A 9,759-nucleotide genomic window follows, 5' to 3' on the forward strand; every position below is an offset into this window, starting at 1 on the left:
CACAACACTCTCATTTTATCCGGGATTTACTGGGAGTGACACTGCATCCGAAGGCTGGGGTTTGGGCTTTGTGTGGAAACTAAACCCGGGCCTACTGCAAAGATTGGGGTTTGCCCCTGTTCTTGTTGTCTTTCAGCTGCTCCCACCAAATGTGGTCGCCACAGCAGACCATCAGATTAGCACACACCTTGGCACAGGTTTTGTGCTGCATGTCATTCCTGATGCAACCCATCTCATTTTTAAGGGCTTTGAGTTGGAACTTAACCTAGGCCATCACATGGCAGGCAAAAAAACTATCACTGGGCCATCAATGCCCATGTTGTTGTTTTTGTTGTTAGTCTTACAACTGCTCTAGTCGAAGAATATTCTGCCACAGAATTTTACGCTGGATGCCACTACATCCAATGGCTGGTATTTGGCCATTAGGTCTGAATTAATCCAGGGCCTTCCACATGGCAGGCAAGAACCTTACCGCTGTGACCTAATACTACTATATATTTATAAAATAATGTTATAAAATAACCATAATAATTATCGAATTTTATTAATTTTTTATGTGGTGTTATGTAATAGTCCCATTACTCCTGCTCAGGGTTAGCTCAACCTTATTACAGAACTAACACTACTGTTTTTTTTTTTTTTTTTACAGTACGGCCCGTATGCGTCCACCCTTGATAAAATGAATGAAATGAAACACGTCGAGTGTTTTTTTGTTTGTTTGTTTGTTTTTATTTGTCGCCGTTAACCTGATAGCGGCAGTGCTGAGCTGCGCGAGCCGCACCGTCTCACTGCTCGCGCGGGGAGGAGGAAGCGGAGGTGTCCGCGTGCGTCACACCACACTGGAGCGTAGCCGCGCGCGGGGAGGAGAAGGCGGGGGTGTCCGCGTGCGTCACACCACACTGGAGCGTAGCCGCGCGCGAGCGCCTTCCAACAGCAATACCCACGGCACCTTAATTCTCTCTCTCTATCTCTCTCTCTCTCTGCACGCCATCTCGTTCTGCATTTCTGTCCGTAACGCCATGCAAACTAAAAGGTAAAAATGCTACGTGAATATCATGGCGTAGAATCGACATTCATCGCGCGCTCGCTTCCCTGCTGCTTCCTCCTCTAATCTCCTGCTGACGTCTTCGGGGCCGCTGCAGAACAGTGTCGAGGTAAGGGCACGATTGCATGCGTATTAATAACGCGAGGCGCATTCGCGCGCGCTCGGTAGCGAGCATCTTCTGGTGCGTCCTTGAGGCTTCAGCCTTATTTGGTGTGATGGAGCGCAAGTCACGTAGCTTTAACAATAGAACAGCGCGGTCAGGCATGCACAAGATACAGTAGCACATCAAAGAGTAAAAGGTGATGCTTTTCTTTTAATCATGCATAGCAGATATGGTCTGTTTGTTCGAGTTCTATGCTGTTCACACTCTGCATCTCATCAGCCGCCCTGTTCAGGACAGTAATCCATGATTATTTGATGCAATATATCCACACACACACATATGTAAATTTATTTCTATATATTTATAGATTACATTATGTCGTTTTGTTTCTAATTTGCGTTTTTTAACGCTTTCCAGAAATTGCCCCTGATGAGCTGGAGTGAATTAGAACTGAATCATCAACCTCCATTATGAGCATCGTCAGCGTAGTCCGTGTATTGCATTTAAATAGGTAGCACGATACAGACCAAAAAAAAAAAAAAAAAAAACCCAAGCTAAAATAAATAAATAAATAAGTGCGGTTCCACTTCTACGTATTGGCGTTGCAATATACAGTGCAGCATATACTTAAAAATACACAACCTTCTGAACGATTGGATGCAAGATGGTTCCATTTATTGTGTTTCCTGCCTTGGATGCTGTGATTCATGGAAAAAAAAACACCCACAGAAACACCCACATGAACAGTGAGAAATATCATCAGGAACATCATACTTACTGCATCTAATAAAATTCAATTGCTAAAGGGTTGAGTCACATATTATGTACAATTAGCTCTGATTACGGATAACACGAAAGTGACATAACAGCTCAGAAGAAGTATGAATGAAGGTTGGAATCATGGTGTTGGAAAATGTGTAGTTTTTTTTTAGTTGTCTGTATGTTAGAGAAATAATTATTTTTTAAAAATCAATCACATAAACACAAGCTATCTGCTGGAAAGGATTGACCTTTAACCAATCAAAAGCTAAATAAAAAAAAACTAGGTATTTTTAAAAATAAATAAAAATTTGTTTTTGAAGCTATAGATTCTTTCTTTTCATCCTGCTGCTCATTGGCTATGTGAGCGGTGTTAAAAATAAACACAATTGGCCTTGTGGAATGAAAAGCAATCCACTGTGCTTATTTTGTAGGTGACATTTTCAGATTTTCCTTTCAAACTGTTTAGCATCAATTATTAAGTGCTGATTAGAGGAATGATCACGGGGCTGCTGGTAAGGATTATAAAACGAAGGTTTGTTTTTTTGGAAGCACAGCAGGACCATCTTGTAGGTCTAGTGGTATGCCATATGCATGCTGTTACAGCTGAATTTGGATTTATTGAGTTACATATTGTAACTATATATATATATATATATATATATATATATATATATATATATATATATACAGTATATACATATATATAAATGTATGTGTGTGTGTGTGTGTGTGTGAAGCTGATTTTTGATTATTTATATATGTCTTGTGCTTAATAAAAAAGGTGAGCTCTAAATTGGCAGTATTGAACTTCATTGGCTTTCATTGATTGCATGGTTTGGATGTGGCACTGAGATGATTATCAGGATTATGGTTCAATGCTAGTGAGGATGTAACACAGTGCTATTTTTGCTGCTTCTAAAAGGATCAGCGGAGGAAGGAATTTTATAAGGTTCAGTAATTTGGGATGATTCATGATCAGGTTGATAACAGTAGCCGAAATAGGCTGATTATATAAGCTTATATAAAGCTCCTGTGACATGTATAAAACCTATTGTTTGTTGGCGAACTACCAGGGGCACTGTTTGACAGCGTCATTTTTCCTGCATACATCTAAAATGTGCTCTTTTAATTGTTATCCTTTTAAGCATCCTTAGTATCCCAGCTTAAAACATCTCACACACGGTCTTTCGTCTGTATCATGCCTGCCCTTGAGGTGAGTTTCCACAGTAACTGGAGAACTCCCAGAGTTCCAAAAAAGAAGCACAACCGAGACGTCACAAGGATGCAGACAAGGGAAGAATAGCTGATTCTTGAATCTACTCCTTGGTACAGAGTCCACATGATGCTGTTATTCACTGTTAAGGATAGAGATATATTTGATAATGAATATAAGAAGAAAAAAGATATTTCTCTTGCAATTGTTTACATCCCTTGGTTGTTACAAAAAAGTTTTAAGTCAAACACTGCAGCATAGATGCTATGGGCATCCATATGACACCAGAGGCCCACCCTGTTCGTCTTTCTCCTCTGGTGATTCTGCACTGCAGCTTTTCTCTTTCCCTCCCTCTCATATGATACGTATTTGCCTGCGCTCGCAGCAGCAAAGAACACTGTCCTTCATGCATGTGTACAGTACATTTTTTTTTATCTTCTCAACTGGGAAATCATAGCCTGGGTCCAATTGTTCCTGATACTCTTGTAGGTACTCCTAATACTCCCCCTGCCTTCTTTGCCCTGGTTAATTGTATACAACATTGGCATCTTTTTGAATTGGCTGTCCTGCAACACTAACAGGCTTCTCATGAGATAATTCATCTCTCTCTGTTGACATGTTGCCTAGTGATGGGAAAGAACACGATTATGTCATCCTTCTTCTCCTGTTTTTCAAGGATCCCTAAACATGGACACACGGAACGCCTGGGATATGAAAAGTGATTCCCCAAAGATCGTGTCGCTTGCAGTGTTTTTGCCACATGTATCAACTGGGAACATCTACTTACTATTTTAAATGCCGAGATGTTCTAACGTATACTAATTTCCGATCATTTCATCTTCACGCTTTAGTTTTAAAGTTTTCAGCCTTGTGCATCTTTGTATCTGTGTCCGTTATTCCAGCAGTCTCAGGAGTGTACTAATAGGTTTGAGTTTCATTTATTATCATTGATTATGGCCCAGTCGTAATTATAATTATTCCAGACATATATTACCTCAAGTGAACACGTGACCTACTTTGCACTGTCAGGTCTTGAGAACAAAGGACTTACACTGTTAATCAAACTGTTTATGATAATCAGATTCATAAGCAAAGTTACCATAAATGCACATGGAGCTCAGGTGAGGGAAATGAGATAAGATCCTAGGCTGGAGAAGAATGTATTTAAAGTGCTGGAAATAGCCAGCTTGATCTTGCTGTACACAGGAGACCAGTGGCTACATCTGCTCCAGCGTATGATGAGTGAGTCATTAATATATTTTGACCTTGGTGCTGATGGCAGCAGAGAATGCACTACCTTCTTGCACAAGCGCAGGCTAAACAGTTACTGTAAAATGTACAGTGTAATAGGTCAAAGATTTATTCAAGTAAAGAGTATTATTTAAAAATTAACTGCACCTTATCAAAAACATCAAGCAATTTATGTATAGTTAGTTTATCTTGTGTTAAACCCTTTAAAGAAAAAAAACTAAAATTGTTATGGTAAAAAGTTAGCCTTTTTATTTAAGGAATATAGAGTATAGTATTTTAAATAGCTATAGGATACTTCATGTCAAGCTAAAGTGTTTTATTTCTTTTATTCCACATATATTTAATAACAATTGCAATTTGTAGGAATAAACCGAAGATGGAAAGATTCGCTTAAAAAATATAATAAATAAGCTAAAAAAAAAATTATATATATTGGACCTTCTGGACCTACTAGACCTTCTGAAGTCTAAGGTCCAGTGTCACTTGGGGAAAACTCATTGACCATTACAAAGCAGTGACAATTCAGCCTGAAAAGAAAATTAATCAACACTTTTCTGACCAAGCAGAATGAAGAATTCAGCAGCAGTTTATTGTAACTATAAAAGCTTTAGACATCTTGTTCTATTCTTTTGGGCAAAAACACAAGAACAATTAGAAATAATTTTGCCTTCAAACTGATTTGACACAAAAGAGCTGACAGTGGCATTTCTATTCAAGTACACTGACTCACCCATTCTCACACAGTTAAATAATATCTTGCTCAAGCATGCACAGCACAATCATAACTCTATGCTTGTTGAGTTTGTTTAATGGCATGGACATAATGTTAAATAAATTGTGGCACCAAAAGTATTTGGACACCTGACGGGTCACATTTATATAATAACCTCTACTCTTCTGGGAAAGCCTTGCAGCAGATTTTGTAGATTGCCTTTGAAGATTTCTAATCATTCAGCCCAAAAAACTTTAGTGAGTTCAGGCACTGATGTTTGTGGAGCTTCCTGGAGTGCAGACGGTGTTCAGTTTTTTCTCAAAGATGTTCAGGTGAGTAGCGGTCACTCAAGATCTTCTACTCCAACCTTGGGAAACTTCATGGAGCTTGGTTTGTGCACATGTGGATTGTCATCCTGGAACAGGTTTACGCCATTTAGTGGGAAAATCCCACTCATGGTAAAAAAAAATCTATCTTTATAGTATACAAAACAATCACATATTGGAGGGCAAACAGCCATAACTACAGCAATATGGCCATCAACCTTCCTAATATTGTGTATAAGTTTATAAGTTGTGAGGTGGGCCCTGCATGGATTAGACATGGTTGTCCAGCACATTTCAATTATTCTCCATCTGATTGAGATCTGGGGAGTTTGGAGGCCAAGTAAACACCTTGCACTCTTCATCATATTCCTTAACCCATTTATGTACATTTTTGAAGTGTGACACCAAATATTATTCTGCTGAAAAAGGCCATTAGCATTAGGGAACTGCACTATCATGAGGCTTGGTCTTGTACTTGGTCTTCAACAATAATCTGATGCACACATGGTCCTTTGTAGGAGCTTCTGGCCTGGGAGCTCTGATAGTTCTGTGGCTATTCGGCCCTATACACAGCAAGCTGTAATGTACAGTGTGTTACAGCACCTTTCTATCATAGTCAACATGAACGTTTCCAGCAATTTATGCTACAGTAGCTCTTGTGTAGGACTGGAGCAGATGGGCTAGCCTCACACACTTCTCATGTACACCGACAAGCCTTTGAAACCCATGATTCTGTCACTGGTTCAGCAGTTGTCTTTCCTTGGGCCCCTTTTAATTATGCAGTACTAACCACTGCTTAGCAGGAACATTTCACAAGACTTGTCGTTTTGGAGTTGCTCTGACTCAGTCATCTGGCCGTTACAATTTGGCCTGCGTCAAAGCCACTCATTTATTTCTGCTTTCAAGATGTCACCTTTGAAAAATACTTTTTTTCTTCTTGAAAGATGTCACCTTTGTGACTGATTACTTTCTGCCTAATACAGTACATCCCACTTCTTTGCGTGCCCTTGTGATGAGACAATGAATGTTATTCAATTCCCTTGTCAGTGGTTTTAATGTTATAGCTCATCATTATTGAGTGTGAATTGGTTCTGTATTCCTGTTAAGTTTTGCTTCATCATTCATTATTTATATGCAGTAAACTTCTACTTTTGAATGAGCTCCAAGGAAGAAAGCACGCCTACACTATTAATTTAAGTTCAGTTAGACACAAATGAACGTGGTGAGACTTCCAACACTGGGGATTTGTAGCCATATGTTATTGGATGGACCCGAGCCTGCAAAACAAAATATGCATCAGATATTTATAACATGCTTAACATGATCATGGTAAATTGATTGTTATTAAATATGTTTTTTGTTTATTTTTATTTGTTTTTTTTTCAGATCTCAGGGAATACATCAAGAGTTAGCACTGACCGCACCCTGAGCGGACCATACCAGCATGCCAGAGCAAAGCAATGACTACCGCGTGGTGGTGTTCGGGGCTGGAGGTGTTGGTAAGAGCTCCCTGGTCCTTCGTTTCGTGAAGGGAACTTTCAGGGACACATACATCCCCACAGTGGAGGATACATACCGGCAGGTGATCAGCTGCGACAAAAGCGTGTGCACGCTGGAGATCACTGACACAACAGGCAGCCATCAGTTCCCAGCAATGCAGCGCCTGTCCATCTCCAAGGGCCATGCGTTTATTCTAGTGTACTCCATCACTAGTCGCCAATCTCTAGAGGAGCTTAAACCTATCTATCAGCAGGTGCTGGCCATCAAGGGCAATGTGGAGGGCATTCCAATCATGCTGGTGGGCAACAAGAGCGACGAGAGTCAACGCGAAGTCGAGACCAAGGAAGGGGAGGCGCAAGCCAACAGTTGGAAGTGTGCCTTCATGGAGACTTCAGCAAAGACCAACCACAACGTCACTGAGCTCTTCCAGGAGCTGCTGAACCTGGACAAGAAGCGAGACATGAGCCTCAACATGCGCTCCAGCAAGCAACGCAGGGCCGACAAGCTGAAGGCCAAGTGCAGCATCATGTAGAGATGGTTCGAGTGGTGGAGAAAAATGGAGCGGAGTCATTTCAGCAATGACATGACTGGATGAAAATGTACAAAAGTCACTCATCACATTAGTCCCATTTCTTTGGATCTGAATCAGGTATTCTTCGGTGCACGGTTGACCAACCAGACTCTTTTCTCTTTTCATTTATTCTCTTCAAAAATTTAATTTGGCTCCTGTAACAACCACTAGAATCAAGGGAAGTCATAATGTTGACTCACCCAATCCCTGTAACATCTGATTGAGTTGACTTGGACAGTACTTCTTCAGTATTAACTTTTTCCTTCTCCCCTTTCCACCTGCTCATGCACAGCTTTCCTCAACAAAGTTTGTTTTTAGGCTGCAACGAAAAGAAACCTAATCATTACCATGATCATTTACAGGGCTTTGTGTCTCGGAAAGGATTTTGTTCAAAACTCGAATAGAAACACGTCTTGAACCGGTTATGCACTTTATCATGTTCTCAATGGGCGAATGAGACCACAAGCGCAACAAGGCGACCACATTATCCAGCTCTTCCAAAATTAGACATTACAACAGCACAAAAGCATGTTAGAAATTCAAAAGATTTGGGTTTGCAGACTTTTTTTTGTTGGCTTTGTAATAGTACAAACAGGTTTAACCAAGCAAACATGAATAGTGAATGATGCACATTTGATCATGTAGAACTACCTTCCTAATCATTGTGATACTAGAATTGTCATCAGATACAGAGCTTTACTTAAACAAAGCACAGCAAAGCAGATTTAAACATGGAAAGCATTTTTCCCGGTGTTGGTGGCACGCGAAAACCTGAAATATGCATTAATCATTAATCTAACTGAAATATTTAACCCGTGAGTAAAATCTAAATGTGTATTAATCTCATTTGTATTGAATACCCTTGTATAGTTAATGTTTTTTTTCTTTATTTAGTGTGTATATATCCTCTGACTATTTAATGCCATTGCTTTAGCAATACATTATATAAAAGCACTTTTAGAATCTTGAGCACATTCAAAACATTAAAAATGAACCTTTACAGAAACGTTTTTGTCAGACACTCTGCGTTTACAATTTTAAAGCAGGTACAGTGTTTATCTAATAATATTATGTGAAGGACCAGAAATAAAAAATAAAGAAGCACAAATATATGGTGTAAAATAAATATCGGACTATTTGTCTTGTTCTGTGGTTTTGAAATGACAAATGCAACATAAACTGTGATGTATATATTATTAATATTATATTAGTTATAAAAAAAAGCTTGTCATGTGAATATGAGTAACTTAATAACTTTGCATCAGTTTAGAAAGGCAATAAGAAATATATTAGGATCCGCTGTAACTATCTACATCACTTTTTTGATGTCTTTATGTTTCATGATATGCTAAATGAAAATGCATTAAACCTGGTTGACATTTTGTGTTTTTTAATATATATATATATATATATATATATATATATATATATATATATAATATATATATATATATATATCCTTCACACAGGTGCATCACGGGTGGTTTTAAGAAACAATCTCTAAGTGCAAAACAAGCACTGCAGGCCTTAATTACAAATAGTTAAAATTTGTAATTAGGTTTAAAAAAAAAAAAAAAGATAAATAGCATGCACATTTTTTTTGTTTTTTGAGTGTCATAATATAGGAGCATTTAAAAGCTCTTAGAATAAGGTTCTGCGCTGATGAGTACATGGTTATAAGTGTAGACCCCAGACCTTCCCTTTATCCAGTGTTGCGTTTCAGCAATATGCTTGTTTTTTTTAACATGCTCTCAAATATTTTTTTGGGTAAAAGCGTCTGACAAATGACTACTATGTAAGTGAGAGCCTGGGGTTTTCCTGAATTCCATGTCTCTAACCTAAATAAAATTCAACACTATAATTAACAAGTAAATTGACACTCCCTTCCTTTGGCTTTGATTACTTACTTAAATAATTGATCAATTAATACATCTTCAGTAACTGATTTGTCCTGGTCATGGTGACAGTGAATCCGTATCGCATCCCCGGGTCACGCTGGCTTCAAGGTTGAGATTTATCTTGGAGTGGATGCCAGTTTATTGCAGAGCAAGCCACCACACACACACACACACACACACACACACACACACACACACACACACACACACACACACACACACACACACACACACACACACACACACACACACACACAAAAAAAAAAAAAAAAAAAAAAAACAAACAATCCCATCAACTTACTGGAATGTGAACCCTAAGGAAACCCGTGCAGGTGGAGAACATGGACAGAAACCAGAGCTCGGAACTGAACAGGCGAC

General features: G+C 38.9%; 1 protein-coding gene across 1 annotated transcript; it reads left to right on the forward strand.

The window, feature by feature from the left end:
- Nucleotides 1–847: 847 nt before the first annotated feature.
- On the forward strand, nucleotides 848–8,850 carry diras1a (DIRAS family, GTP-binding RAS-like 1a). Its single transcript, XM_053512620.1, has 2 exons — nucleotides 848–1,154; nucleotides 6,799–8,850. The coding sequence occupies exon 2, from the start codon at nucleotides 6,857–6,859 to the stop codon at nucleotides 7,442–7,444; it is 588 nt and encodes a 195-aa protein (XP_053368595.1). The 5' UTR covers nucleotides 848–1,154; nucleotides 6,799–6,856; the 3' UTR covers nucleotides 7,445–8,850.
- The last annotated feature ends 909 nt before the right edge of the window (nucleotides 8,851–9,759 follow it).

Source organism: Clarias gariepinus, chromosome 15, assembly GCF_024256425.1.
Source record: "Clarias gariepinus isolate MV-2021 ecotype Netherlands chromosome 15, CGAR_prim_01v2, whole genome shotgun sequence".
In the NCBI taxonomy this organism is placed as follows: Eukaryota; Metazoa; Chordata; class Actinopteri; order Siluriformes; family Clariidae; genus Clarias; species Clarias gariepinus.

Excerpts from the sequence above, each read along its gene's own strand:
- diras1a (XM_053512620.1), top strand. The coding sequence starts at position 6,857 with ATGCCAGAGCAAAGCAATGACTACCGCGTGGTGGTGTTCGGGGCTGGA.